Below are 15,801 nucleotides of genomic sequence, written 5' to 3'. Positions count from 1 at the left end.
AAGGGGGGAGAGGGAGGGTCGAGAGTGGTGTCCCAGGCCCCCAAAGGTCTCTCTGGGACGGACGGACACGTGGCCTCCTAAAGCACTAGTGGTAAAGAACTAGAATGGGGGATGCATTACTGAAATTGGGCTTGACTCCTCAACATAGTCGGCGACAATATATCTCCCTTCCATCAACAAAATGGGAAGAGGGCACACATGTGATATTGAAAGTTTATTTTTAATTGACTATTCTCCTCACATTGTTCACTGGAATTTGTCATGCTAGTCACCGAAGTGAATAAATAACTCTCATCTGGCAAGTCGGCCTAACCCCGACCCTCAAACATAAAAGCAATTCTCTCTTTATGACACGTAATGCCATGGCTACATCCAGAACCACTCATCGAATCAAGATATTACGGAGTAAATACGGTGGTAAGCAACGAGTTGGACCACATGGACCATTATGCTCACAGCATAATGCCGGTAACAAGAAGGACAAGGTCACTGGAAACCAAATTCTTGTTCATAATAATTTGAAAATGACGGACACAAGATCGTCATTGTACTCAATTGGGGCGTGTTACTAGTTGGACCTTGATGTTCCTTAGCAAAGGACATCTCAACTTTAGAGACCAGAATAATATACATTTGAATTGGTTTTGACGATCCAATGATAATACTAAAAGATGAATATAGCTCAAAATCTATATAGATTTCGATATCTTTGCAACGCCAATTTGTGTTGATCGGAGCAATGATATTAGCTTTGTTACGAATTAAGCAAGAATGACAAATATAGTTTGTAGTTAAAAGAAATGGCTTCTAATTGTGATGACGTCACATATGATTGACAAAACCCCATGCAACTTGCATAGTAGCAACAAATATAGTGGCCTTGATTTTCGTATTCGCTGAAGTCCACACGCACCTTATAGCGGACAATAAGTGAACTTGCGAATTGATAAAAAGAGAAATATCTAGGATGTTATCAGGAAGATTCCGAATGAGATATAATTGGTGCAGTACCACGTGATTTACACGTCCCAGGTCCATGCACCAAAGAGTGATCGAATAATCAAAGCCAATTGGCATAGAGAAATTTTGCCTGTGCTAAATTATTTAATGCTGCGCAGCCATCCATATCAAAACGAGTACTAATCTTTGAATTACAGTACAACACTCACCACTGGTGCACTACTTACCTTACAACTATGCAACAAAACAAGTCCAAAGATAGACTAGTACATTTCGACTGCATTCAAATGGTTTAGAGACCCATGCGATTCTTAGACACGACCTCTGTTTAGGTTTGACGAAACAATTGTCTCTTAAATGAACTAAAAAAGTTAAACACCGAACTACTATCCCAATGGCGGTGCATAAATCCGCAAAGAAAATTGCAGGGTTGTGTTGGCAAAGGATGTTTTTTAAGTGAACACACGCACACTGCACGTAAGGGTGACTGGAAATCAAACTAAATGTGTTTGCCAACTACGAACTGAATGTGAGTGTGTAAAGAACGATGTTACTGAACCATTACCAGATGATGTTCACTGTTATCTTCAGAGCCCTGGCTCGTATTATGCGTGCCCACTGTTTGGGCCCGTTGAAGCCTTTGACGTCGAAGTTTGGTCGAAATGGGGTTCTAAAAAATCATGGACCAAATTTGTTAACGGCCGAGACTGGCCTTTAGAGATATCAAGACGCTCTTGTGTATCATGATTAAACTAAAACCATCCAGATTCCATTTCGATCACTTTAGGGTAATCGTGACATGTGTGAAAGTTGGGATAGTATTCTTTCTCTGTTGATTTGGGACGAGAAAGTCATTGATCCCCATAGGAGCTTGTTTGTTTTGGTCAATCCTCTAGCAGTTCACAAGGGACAAATAAAATCGACTTACCGACTTCAACTGAGCTCCAAGTGACGAGAACGGTGTTGAGGATTTGTCGTCAAATGATGAGAAATGACTTCTTGAGCCGTGTGATGACCGGCGACCATCCTCATCTGTCCCCTGATAAATGAAAGGTAGTATTAGTAAAGGCACATTTCATTTAAAACACACGAGGATCGAGGGAGGTGCGACGGCCAAAGTTCAGATATTATTATCCCATGAGAGAAAGGGAATACAATGACGTGATTGGAAAATTCAATTACCCGTGTACGTGTGGAAGGAACAAAAGTTAGTCAAAATTGAGCGACCATAACTTGTCCAGATTGGTTGGATGAATTATTGAGGGTACAAGAAAGATAATCAATTGGGATATCGTGAATACTTCAAGTATGATGATAGAATGTACAAGTCCAGTTGATAGTCAAGCTACAGCTAATACATTCATTTTGGTACAAAAGAAGACCCTTTAAGAAGCAGATGGCAAGTGGTAGAGTCTGTTGGAGTGATCCAATCTGTGAGCATGCTGGTGTTATCTATGAAAGGGTAAATGAGTTCTCTTCACTGTTCGAGATGGTTTGGGAAACAAAATGGACGTGATAGTGGCAAGCGGTGAAGAGACGATGGTGGAGTTCTATGAAACTCACCTGTAACGACTTGAGCAAGAGCTTCTCTCTTTGTTCCTTGTCCTTTTGTTCTTGTTTAATCTTCTTAGGGTCCCATTCCAACTGAAAGAGGCAATTTAGGTAGGGACGAAAATGGTCAAAAAGAGCAGTACAAAAGAGAAGAGGGCCCAAAGTCTACCGCAGATCCAGACTGGTCTCCTTCATTTTCCATATTAAAGAGAGTGCCCCATGCAAATGTAAAATAAAACCGTATGCTTCTTCATGGCGATCACAAGTATTGAAGTTCTAGTGATTGTACAAGAACTAACGAGGCATGGAAGTCGATCATGGTCATGAGTCATGACCATTGAAGCTTGGACCGAGGTCGAATTTTGGCCATAAAATTCAACTCAATCAAGTTCCACACTTCATGAATGTAACAAAGCAGAGAAAGAGAGAAAGCTGATGTTCTAAATGGAACTTATTAGATTGAAAGGACCATACATCCTATAAAAGCTATTAACCAGCGACCCTAAAAACGTCCATGCTCATAATTAGCCAAGTTTACCAACCTAAAATAGAATGAGTAAAAGTACCGGACATGTCAATAATTGATAGGCCAGGGTTCCTCTCGACCATTGGTACCTGTTTGAACTGTTTGAGCGCTCCGTTGATTCTTAGGGTATCAGCTGCTATGCTGGCAATTCCTTCGCCAGCCCCTCCGCCTCCGTGGGAATGTGCTTGTGATATCGTGTGGGGCCGGGTGGCCGTGGGGCCACTCTCATGGCCTAAATGAGGTGAATGGTGATGATGATGTTTATGATAAGTACAGATATGTAGGCAAGTCTCGGGCTGGGAATGTTGCCGTATCACTCCGCTACTTCGGGGTCGAGCGGCGAGGACCGTCATCGGCAACGCCCCCGACGGCAGCCGCTCAGACTTGACAGACTCGTGTGACCCCCGGAAGCAAGGCGAGGTGGTGGCAGAATCATAAGAATCGTGAGGCTGGAGGTAAGAGCGTAAAGGCCGGTAGGGGAGGTCCAGGTCGATGTTTTCTTGTTCCATGTCAGGTGCGGAATGGGCGTTGATGGTGGCTTGAATTGGATTCAACCTCGCCGTGGAACCACTGGCTGACTGAGTTAAGCTATGGGCGTCTCCTAGGGAGGACCCATGCGAATCCCTCGAATCCTGACTAAGAGAACCCAATTTAGTCCGGAGGGCGGGTGGCCGGAGATTCATGGCGGACGGAGAGGGCGACGGGATGAGCGAGACAGCCGGAGCAGCCACGCCCACAATCCCACATTGGGACGTGGGAGGGTCATTGATCGAGCTCATAGGTCAATCGCCGTCGCTACTGACGTACGTCGATTCCCCAAGAGCTCGCGGAGTAATTCAAGAAAATCCTTTTCACTTCCCCTTGGCGTTCACTTCACACCTTGAATGACCTGGTGTTGGTTGAATGAAGAGCCGCATGGTCTGACCTGAAATCGTAATAAGAACGGTTGATGGGATTTTAAAAATTCATGAAATGGCGCAGGTGGAAATTGTTCAAATTTGAAGGAAATGGAAGCCGATAAATGGAGCGGAACATGTATACGGGTTTCACGCAACCTGCCCACATTGTGCTTTGACGGGAGAGCATGTAGCTCAAAAGGGACAACAAAACACTTTATGATTCAAAAATAGGCAAAGGATTGGGGGAATATCTTCTTCCCGGAAAAGGTTGAAGTTCTTAAGTTTGGTTCTTATGTCTTGTTCCATTTCATTTTTGAATTCGAACATCAAGGTGCTTTTTACTACATACATAAAGGTTGTATTTGCAATGCCAACGGTTGAAGAGAATTCTGAAAATGGAGAAAACCACTAAAATTGCTCACAGCAAGGAACTAGTTCACACTTACAAAATCCGCTAGTACTGTAAAAGAGTCGTCCTAAAATAAAATCTCCGCTTTCTCTACTCTTCGAGACGGTGAAGCAAACTCGGACTCGATTCCGAGTGGTCGCTCTGAGGCAAAGATGAGCCTTTCTTTAAAAAAGGAAACACGAGTCCATTTAAAAAAAATCGTCAAAGATACATCAACCAGCATATGTTTGTCAATGGGGTTCGTCCTGTCGCAATAAACAAACCTTGTTGTAGAAATTGCCTCATGAAAAAGAAAAGAGATTGATAATTTCAGGAAGAATTAATTGATGATCTTTGGTGGCGTTCTCAGGGAAAAGCCAAAAGTTGAAAAAGTATGAAATCAATTTAACGTTTAATCACAAAGATAAAGGCTCCCAAGCCTTATGAAATGACTTTGAAAGGCTTTAGCTACATGTAATGGCCCGTCTCTGAAAACGAATTAAGTCTGGCGAGTTGTCTGGTGACTCGTTTCAATCCTAGAAATGAAAGGAGTGGCTTCAACAAGTCTTATGAATTTCACCAAGATTTTAATTTCTAAATATGAAAATAGATTGATTTTGTTAGAAGTACCCAAAAAGTTCAGGCTATTATGGAAAAGTTTACATTTGCAATAAGTAGTGTTCCAACCATCCAAGGCCCTCAATTGGGTTCATAGAAAGGGGATAATTTTGGGAAAAGGAGCGGACGTCCATTATGGTCAAATGGTACTTCCAGATTGAGAATCATGTGATCAAAATAAATGAACCAATTTGCAACAAACTTGATGATAGTGTTTGCAAAACCCTTTACTTCAAATGGTATTTCATACAAAACATTTTCATAACTGAAGTTTAGACAACAATAAATTCGGAAAGCCATGTAGAGTATACTATAAGCCATTCCATGAATTCATTGGCCTTTATTTGTGATTTATGGGCAGGGTTCGCAATTTCCCGACAAGTGCTTAACGGATCTGCAACAAATTATATTGTCCCAAGTAATGTCTTAACATTGCGGAACAAATTGCTTTCTGTCTTGTGGAAAACGATTTTCATTGTGCTTTCGCACTGTACGTACTTGTTCACATTTCATTAATATCCTCTTACTGTTATCCACTTTGACATAACTTCAAAGCGTTTTTACTATTCACCAAACCTGAAACTTACAGACCTAGCCTTTGCAAAACGAACATGTTGAACCTTGGTGATCAACATGCTCTCTTCTTCCGTGTCAACAAAAATATTGCGTGACGTCAATCCATCTTTTTTGCCGTGGCAGTTGTTGAAGCACATTTGATTTTCTTCCTTATTTATGGATCCCAAAATGGGAAACGTGTTCCTCTGTCCTTGACCTTCTGGAACATGACTATCGGCAAGATCGTGAGTGAAGGTGCAATAAACAAACGCAAGAGTCATCCTCAAGTCAGCCTTTCCTGGAACAATCGAGTCACCAAGTGACTCTCAAGTCGTATAACTCGACAAAACAAATGGCCTTGGGAATTTGGAAAACTGAATATGGACGCATACTGTATTCTGTAATATACTCATAAGTAACTCGAGGCGACCTTCGATATGATCAAACACTTCTGGATTTCTGATTGGCCACATGCTGTTCATGCGCCTATGATGCTCGGGACATGTTTTCTGTAATTAGTCTTGATTAGCCTCAATGGAAACAGAAAAAAATGGGGAACATGGCACACTTTGTGGGATGGAATAGTGTTTGGTGTTCAAACAATATGTACAGTAGAAGCAAATCTTCTCCAGGGATCCATTGATCTGGGAACAACAAAAAGTCAGAACTTGTCACTCTTTCCACTGAGGCCCCAAAAGTCTTTGTGGAAACCTTATCCCAACACAGCTGCAGGAAAAGAGAATATGGGAGACAAACTTTCCAGCCATATGTTCTTCTTGGTATCTGGCAACTTGATGTGATTGGACCCATTTATATGGATGCAAAAGATTTTCCAATCCATTTTGAGAGCAAAATGATTCTTCAGTATTAGTTTGATTACCATGATTGGAAAATAGTTGTAGACTGTTGGTCATGGCTCACGAACGAATTTCGATTCAGCCACTTGTACCTCTCCTTAAGTAGAACACGAGCCAAAAGTCTTCTCTAAGTAATTAGAGACTAAATATGTTCATAATCTCTGTGCAAAGTATGGATTTTTGGCCTTTGTAACACAATGGGAAAGCCACTACCCACTCTGTAAATAAGGAAAGTCACTTTCTCGGATGTATGAGCCAACTTTCGCTCAAGTTTTGATCCCAATGTGAGAAAGAGGTTGGTCACTCTTCCATTTGGGTGATACCTGCAATATTCTAATTCTACAACCTTGCTCATCTCTTGCCAACAAATTTTTGCGCCGAATTTCTTCGATTATTTCCTTATGCATTTTAAAATGTCTTGAAGGTTTCACCAGCAGGTAAGGCAAAGTCTGGATTTGAAGGACATGCCAGGGTGGATTTAAACCCAAAAAATCTGCGGCGGCTTCACAAATCAGTGTCACAGGCATGTTATCTTTTCAACAAGCCAACCTGAGGAAGAATAATTGTCTGGAACGACGTCGTCCGAGACCGGGAAACCTTCTGCACAATGGTGCCATCCATATCCATTTGGGATTGGCTATTTTTTCTCCGTCTAGCAAAAGCACCATGAGGAAAGTTTGTTATCTTTCGTACGACTCGACCTTTCCGGAAATAGCCCGCTGTTTGTACACGGCCAGAAAGTGGATCTGCATAAAGGCGCATTAGCTGATCACAGAGATGAGAAGAGGAGGGGTGATGGGGTTCAAGAACATGAGTGTGGGTCTGATCTTGAGATCAATAGACACTTGTCTTCTCATTCCTACACTCTTACTTCAGATATTACTTTATGCACTGGCTGACACGAAAAAAAGGCTTTTCAAGTCCATGGCTGAAAGGCAAATTGAATATTCTGGCATTTGCTGACATAATGTATTCTAATTTCTATGCTCGATAACGGAATGACGACAACGTGGAAACCAATTGCAGGCCTCACAAGGACTGTTGTCCTCCAAGGGGAATAACATCCATATTTGTTGTTGTGTAAGCTTTCAAATTGAATTTTGGGACCCTTCCTGAACCTATACTTTGCAATATGTTCAATCTGTGCACGCGTAGTGCTCAAAGTCAATTTTTAAGTGACTCAAATCAGTGCAGCATTTTTTGCCCTTCATTCCAACTAATGATTACATGTACATCAGTCTTGAAATCCATGCTTGCACAGTCATTCTTGTGCCATTGACCAACTCTGTTATATCTCCTGCATTAGGTAATATGTAACACATTCAGAATACATCAAGGCACTCTGAAACGAAATTGTGCAAGCTTTCTGGTGTAGAGAGTTCTCTTTACGTGCTTAGCGAGCAAATTTCAAAGTTTAAAGTGCTCTGAAATGTAGCGAAACACTTTTAGCTTTTGGCATCTCAACCTTTTGTCAATCTAATCTTGCCAAATTTAATCTTGGAGGATTCAATGCCACACAAGTTTATTTTCCGTCATTTCGTCTCGAAACTTAAACCAAAACAGTGTTAAAAATCATGGAAATTACTGGTACCACTCACTAGAGGTACCTTTGATTAGTGAAAGGTCTCTGCTGACACTTCATTTTGTTTGTGCTGGGATAGCAGAATGATCATATTTTCTGGAGTGCCATTTCAGCACATGCTCATGAAAGACAAAGGAATATAGCTGAGTTATAGTTTTGGCCAATCTAAGAATCTCTTTGCTTGGTTTATTGTGGGGAATAAAAGGATAACACCAAGAAAGAGAGCGGAAAGTATATTCATGAGTGGAAAAGGGATAAATCAAACGTTGAGCCCTGTTTATTCCACGGTCCCAAATTCACTATTGCTTTAGGATTGTCATCTTGGAATCGATCTTTGAAAGTCATCATATCTATTTTCATTGACGTCTAGAAACTAAACTTTTCCATTTTTGCTGACTTAATAAGCACTATTGGGAATGTAATCTTCATTACTAGTTACTTGGTAATCTTGAATGATAAATGCTCCATATTGGGTTGGCATTTCCAGATGAACCCATGGGGCTTGGAAACACAATCTTCAAACATCAAGCCATATCGATGCAACCATTCTACGAGTTCCTTGAATCAAGCCAATACTTGTCTCCATGAGATTCACATTGAGCAAAGAGGTTAGGAAGGAGGCCAACATCTTTCTTATACACCTAAGTCGGAGATCAAAGATGAAACTTGTGGAACATGGTGAACTAACGAACCGATAGTTCTTTATCGATTTTCCAAAATTTGGAACACGTATTGCGTGTTCCATGTTCTAAATCAGGTACCCTGAGATGCTAAAATGCCTTCATGAATTGAGTTGGAGAGAATGACATGCTAAGAAGGGCTTTGATGGTATGACAAGCCTTCAAAGAAGGTCACACTTCAAGGCTCCAGCTGGCCTGCCTTTTTAAATAAGGCACAGAGAAGGCCAAAATATTGTCAACCCACAACTCGTTGGATCTGTTGGTGTTGGAATGGAATAAACAACATGGAACAATAATGGCTGCTTGGCAAACATCTCGGAGCACATTTCTGGACTGCCTATATTTGGCCTTTATCTTTGGTCTTGGATGGCGAGAGACACTTTAAGAGATTTTGGTGTGCTTGAACTTTATGATCAAATTGCCCTCATTCAGTGAAAGAGAGAATGTAGTCCATGAAAAGAGATTAATCTGTCCAGCTTCGAGCTTTTTCCAGAGTTCAAAGTGTTCTATGCAAATCATTTGAATTGCAGTTCATGCTTTGATACAATTTTCAAACGGACAGGAAAGGCCCAATGTGTATATTTGAGGTCTATCTTTATCAAATCTTACCCATTGCTTGAACATGATATCAAGGCCAAGTGTTTTGTTTCACAATCTTTTGAAAACCACCACTTTATCATTATTCGAACAGATCGAAAGTCCTCAATCTTTCGAAATTATACGTTAGATCAAAAAGTTCGTGCAACGAGACTGATTTCATTCCCAAAGAAAAACTTCATCTGCCCTTGAACAAGTCGGTCTTGCTTTAGAAACCTGACGGACATGAATGTAGGAGTCATTAGTTTCCTAATTAGCCCCACCTTTCATTAGCTGTCATGAGGTGGCTTCAACCACTCGCTTATGTTTTACTTATGGATACAACTGAGAAAATCGTACTTTTAGCTAGGCACATATTTGGAAAATAATTTCCCCATCTGATGAAAGCAAATAAAGATGAGAGTTCCTCTTTTTCTTCTGATTATTCTCAGTTCTAAGTAATTCATTGCAAACCCAAGTTTAGTCCCTCCTTCATAAAACCGTTACAAGAAACTATTGGTGGGCATAGTTATAATTTCTTTTTCAGCTTCGATAAACTTTTCATTAAAGAAATGGGGAAACCTTGGAAAACTCGAACAAATGCATAAAAAAAAACCAATCACCTGGTGCACTTAGGTGCAGGGTTTGGGGGTAAGCACTAAATTATTTTCGCGATCATGCAACTTGAATTATGGCAGAAAAGGCTAAGCTAAAACTTAATATCAATCTGTGCTGAAAAAGTAAACATAATAGTGGAAGTGATATAGCTAAGTGAAATGAACGGGAAAGCGTAATAGAGCACGTTATTGGGCATATCAAAGTGCTTGTCATTGAGTCTCTTTTTAATAAGAACGTTTCATGACTGGATCACTTGCTAACTAAATAAATTTTGGTCACACTTTAAATACTCGTAAATTTGATGAGAGATGGGAGCACTAAGTGGTGATTGCCACTTTCTGCACATTTCATGCATTTTTGCAAAAATATCTCAGTCAGACGATGTTATTTTATCTCATAAAATTGCCTCATTATAAAAATATTATAAATTCTAGTCTAAGGCACCAAACACTAAGTCTAAGTACAACCATTTACTTTATTGTTTCACACTTGCTGTATGATATTTTTGCGTGCGACAATTTTTTGTTCCTGGCCAAGAACAAGTGCGTAGAAAGAGCATTTCGTTGAAACATAATGGGACGAATTTACAAAATCAACTCTTTAGAGCCCTTATTTCACTAAAGCTTGAATATGTTTCCGACATGGTGTTGCCCTCCGCTATCCCAATAAATAAATTGAGCACCCATCGAGATTGCAGAAAACAGTCATCCCATGTAGCAATAATCCATGAATGATCGAATAAATAGCAATGTCAGGCTTAAAATATGCAATATTCTAGTTTGGAACTAAGAGTTATTTCCTTTCTACCTTCCTTGGACCTTGACTACTCAAAAAGACTGTTAACAAAAGAGAATGAAAAAGTGATTTATGTTCCATGCAGAGACCATAAACTTCAACAAAAGTGGAGGAAGTTTCGTATTACATGCGCCATTTTACAGTAATGTCGATGATTGAAACTCGATTGATTTCCCATAGTTCAAATTGATTGAGGAGCAATATTTCCTTACTTTGACTTTGTGATCGCCATGACGATCTAACCGTCGTTAAATGAGATAACTTTCCTCTCCCAGCTGCTATTTAGTAGGTTTAGCCGCCATCGCCCAGCATTTTTTTACAATTGGAAAATCGAACAAAAACAACGAAAAGCATGTTTACATCAGGATTACTTTGTTATAATACCAGGCAAGTGATTTTATCACCGCTAGAAATAGTCTGTAATAACAAATTGCCAGTTTGAGAAGATCAGCTTTATGCAGTGTTTGAACGTTTCTTAATGGCTATGTGTTTCACTTCTAAATCCTAAAGAGTTTTCCTTTTCATTGTGAACAGTCGGATTTTTCTCGATTCACGAACATCATGAACAAGTAAGAATACCAAAACCGGACATAGATATTAATCTATTTCGGATATAATCAATTTTTCATTCTTAAAATAGCTGCACGTATATCCATCAACAATTGTCCCTCTATCAGATTTTTTCTTGGTTTGTTATTTTTAGTCTTTTCTAACCTGTCTCTTTTCTAACCTGGTCTGTATGTAATCCCCAGAGTACCATCAAAGTGAAAGGTTATAATTCGTGCATTTATTACTTTTACATCTTGTTTTTGATATTTGGTGTACCAACGTATTTGAGTTAGCAGACCGAACTAGTCCTTGAATGTAGGGTTGATCTGGAATGCTATCTAAAAATTCGTCCAAGTCTGACTTGAAAGATGCAACCAGATCAACAAGGCCTACGTATTCCCTACGAATATTAAAATATTCAATCAAATTGAACTATGAAGAAGCCCGAGAAAGAAGAGAAGTGGACTTCAATATCCAACCAGCAATATCCAATCTTTTGCCTTCTTAGTGTTGAGCAGTTCAGGCGCTCGCTGATGTTTAGGTTCAATCCCGTAAAAAAGGAAGACGCGCTAACCTCTCAGTTTGCATGCTACTTGTCATTTGAAGGCTCTGTGAACACCTCTCGAGCTCTCAAAGTATGTATAAGCCGATCAGAAGAGAGCGATAGGAGAAGAAAAGTTCACATCCTTTTCGTAAACAACGAGCATTGCCCGTAATTCAGCTTCCTGGGCTTTTACTACCCAATAGCCGACAACTTTTTGCCGCAGAGCCATCACTCTATTTCCGACCAAAGCACATTTGAGCATTTATTCTCGACATAAGTGTCTGGATGGGCGGTGGTTTCGTTGTACAATAGCCTGTTTGTTGAAGCAAGGCGAGAGGAATTGTTTGGGAGAACCAGTCAAATGATTCGGAAAAACCCTAGCATTTCAGAGCTCAGATTTTAAAGAAAACACTCGGAACTAACAGGCTCACTTCCAAACCATTTCTCAACGATAACGAGCATCTCATTCAGAAGCCGGACTCGATAGTAAGATTTTTGTTCGACACATTCATGATTGAGGTTTGATGTATTTTGAAAGGTATTGTGAAGGGTATTGTCAGATCAATTTGAGGTTTGGGATGCCATGTAATGAATTTTTCGTAAGAACAAATTGATATTGACAGTCTTTTTTTATTACAATCTGATGACTAACTTTCCACTCGTATTTATCCTGGAACTTGCAAGTTAAGATGCTCCACGAGTAACTTTTTTCCAATTAAAGTTAAGGTGATTCAGATTGGAAATACAAAGAAATGGGTTGAACTCATAACTAGAAAACCCAATAGTACATTGCCATTGAATTATACTTGGTTTCATATTTAAACTTTGAATAGAAGATCATAGCTATTTAACACACTTCAAATAGGCTATACAAAAGGTTCTGGGTTAAACTTTCTGGGCGTCAGATAGCTCTCTCTTACAATTTCTGTGAACCAGCCTTGCGCTAACAAAAGGCAGATTGGGCTAATTATTCTAAATAATTCGAAACAATGTTTGCCATCCTGCAGTTGAAACAAGAGTTGCTTACAACTTCTTTTGTTGAATCAATAGCATTGGTGACCTCAAGGGGAATAATTCTTGTGTCATAGTACAAAGAAGTAGGGTGCAGAGTCCAATGATTTGTTATCCCCGAACTTTAACAACCGTGAAAAATAGCGTTTTCTGTTTCATTGTCTCGCCTTCTACTGATTTGTAATAAAAATCCTCCCCTGAATATAAGAGAAAAATAATTCCGAAGATGTCAATAAGTAGAAAGGAGGCCAAGTTTCTCTTACTGAGGCTAAGTACAAATATCACTTGTTTCAGAAAGGGTATAAAAAAGTGCTCCAACTCCAACCTCCACATTTATTGTCTCATCTATGTTCCTGATTCTTTGAAGTCACTTTTTGTCATTGCATGCTACCAACATGACAGTCAAACAGAATTTCAGAGCACCAACGAGGCTAAAAGGTAGATTCATTGATATAGGTCACTATTACACACAAAATAGACGTATGTTTCTTTGGGCGATTGAAAACTGAAAAATGGGCGATACTGTTTCGTAGATCAAAATATTTTTTTAAAAAATGTTGAAACCTCACAGGTTCATGGTTTCAATTTTATTTATTATGCTTTCGGGGACGGGGTTCGTTATTGTACTTCAGCACTCATTCCATTCGATTGAACTAAGATTTTTTTCTCTCTTTTTTGCTTGTTTTTACTTTTACTCATTCTTGCTAACACTTGTGACAATGATTGCCACAAAAAGTCAGAGCCCAATAGGTGCCTTTCTGTTTCTTTCAAGTCCGTTTACAACATGGCAATTGATTTTGCACTTTCAAAAGCTACTCTTAATCGAGTATTTAACCTTTCAACTTATCTTGCTTCACTCAGAATGAAACTAGTCTTAAAAGTGTTTGCTTTTCAAAAAAATAGTTTGTGGAATAGAATCGGCGGCACTACACTCTCGTCAATCATTATCGAACAGCTTGCTATTCCCTAATCTATCGGTTCCCCGTGGCTTAACTTAGCGATTGACTCCAAGAACTCTCATTCTGAAACACCTTCAGACAGGCTAATAAGCAAAATACTCCAAATCGTATTCCCGAAGCAATAGCAATAAGCCGATTCCGTTCCAGAATTAGGGTAAATACATTTTTATGAATTGCCAAGTGGCTCTCAGGCACGCTTCAAACGAATGTTATTTTACGTGAATTAGAGTCTACTCCACACGTTATATAGCATTATCCGATGAATGTCTCCTTTGAACGAGACGAAAAAGAAGTGGGGAAAGAGAAATCCAGATGTTCTCGGTCCAAGGCTAAGTATTGGTGGGAGTGGGAGGAAGAGGATAGGAGGTCGGCAGTATGGAGGTATATATCTTTAGCCGAAGGAGCAGCACTTACCAGATCTGTCCCTTGATTTCCACTCTTGCTCGAGGTGTGCAGTAGTCACTGATCCTGTTGAAACATGTAAATCCCAGTCGCACGTCCAATTGCTAATGAAGGCGATTCTACAACAAAAGGTCTGTAAACCCCGTCACTAATCACCTTGCCGGCTTTTGAGTGTGCCAAGCAGTCTCAATACTGGATGAACTGGTAGTGCATTAGCCTCCGATAAGGAGTGACACGTCCACACAAACTCGCTGATGCACAAAGTATTTGTTGTTGCTTTTGTTCCAAAGGCTAGAGGAAGGTAGCGTTCTTTATGGTTGGCCTTTTGGCACCCTAGACTTCATGAATATTGGCAATGGTGGGATGCGTGTCGGTGACGAATTCTCTGGGCGAAGAGGGATCCACTATGGAAGGCTAACAATAAACTGGTTCCAATTTCTCTGGAGTCACCAATCCATGACTGGTCCATGGTTCGTGGACACATTCAGAAGTTGAGACGTTAGTTCTACATACATGCCGTTGAGAAGCAGCAGAGGATCGTTAAATTGTCTTTTGTCCACCATTGAAGCCTCTAGAAAAAGACGACAGATCCGTCAGTGTTCCATGAGTGATGTTGTGGTAGAGACGATCTCAAGCGGTTTTTGACCGAATATGAGAGGGGAAGTATGCTAAAATATGCATGAATTACCTGGGTGAGTAACTAGAGTAATGTTAAGAGAATCGATACTTTGGTTGTAGCTGCTCAGTTCAATCACAAAAGACTTCCTGGGTCTTGAAGCATTGTATTACCTTAACCAAGCCTGGCGTTTTGCGACATTCTGAGAGTCGTAAAAGCTAGTTTGTGCATTTTTCAAAGGTCCTCGAGGTATTTACCACCTCAATGGATACCCCAAGATCAATTTCTAAATAGTCCTAAGCGTTTATTCCAAGTAGATCATGCTTATCCCAAGGTCACCCACCCAAATGATAATGACGTCAATGGGTGGAGAACGATCGTATATCCCACGTGGGATTGGCTGAATGGTATTTGTGTCAAGTGTTGGGTAATGATCCAACATGTGGACCTAAGAAACTCGACAAGGCCGGCTAATCGTAAAGTTCATGAAACACTCACAATTCCGGGTATTGTTTTCACACTGACAGCCACTCAATTTGTGTCCCACGATGTCGAAGCACATCAGTACCACCACATTGGCTTTGTTTAATCTGTTCCTTAATGAAAAGGGCGCTCTGCTAATGCTTGATAGCTCACGATCAAAAAGCGAGGATGGACGTAAAAGCGCCACAACTTCGAGACTGTCTGACTGAGTTCACTTGCTCAGTTCTGGAAGGACGAACCGACACTGAACTTCGGTCCCATGTTGTTGGCGTTGTTGTTGTTGTTGTTGTTGTGGCTGCTGTATGTCACGACAAGGGGCCTGCCAAAGCTGTTGGAACGAGAATTCGAGCCACACGAAGAGTCGTCGGTAATGCTGGCTGAGAATCAGGCAGCCGCGTGCGGCTCCATCATCAACATCTTCTTCCTCTTTCTGTATTTCTTTCCCCTCTCTCTCTTTCTCTTTCTTTCTCTCTCTTTCTCGTACTCGATCCTTTCCTGCCCTCGCTCGATCCGCTCGTCCTCGTTTTTGGTCCATGGAAAACGAGGGAACAGCGAGCAATGTTCCACTTTTTCATGGGCTCCAAAAGCTCCTTGGCCAAGCGTTGAGAGAAGGAAGGCCTACTCTTCGTACT

The 15,801-nt window shown here is 40.5% G+C and overlaps 1 protein-coding gene across 1 annotated transcript; it reads right to left on the bottom strand.

The window, feature by feature from the left end:
- Positions 1-1,510: 1,510 nt before the first annotated feature.
- Positions 1,511-15,356, bottom strand: LOC131879594 (uncharacterized). Its single transcript, XM_059225952.1, has 5 exons — positions 15,185-15,356; positions 14,083-14,641; positions 3,127-3,962; positions 2,524-2,604; positions 1,511-1,630 (listed from the first exon to the last, which is right to left on the bottom strand). Exons 3-5 carry the CDS (start codon positions 3,814-3,816, stop codon positions 1,511-1,513), a joined length of 891 nt encoding a protein of 296 aa, XP_059081935.1. The 5' UTR covers positions 3,817-3,962; positions 14,083-14,641; positions 15,185-15,356.
- Between the last annotated feature and the right edge of the window lie 445 nt (positions 15,357-15,801).

Source organism: Tigriopus californicus, chromosome 4 (genome assembly GCF_007210705.1).
Source record: "Tigriopus californicus strain San Diego chromosome 4, Tcal_SD_v2.1, whole genome shotgun sequence".
In the NCBI taxonomy this organism is placed as follows: domain Eukaryota; kingdom Metazoa; phylum Arthropoda; class Copepoda; order Harpacticoida; family Harpacticidae; genus Tigriopus; species Tigriopus californicus.
The sequence above is the reverse complement of the archived record's forward strand: the minus strand, read 5'-3'. Positions and strand labels throughout refer to the sequence as shown.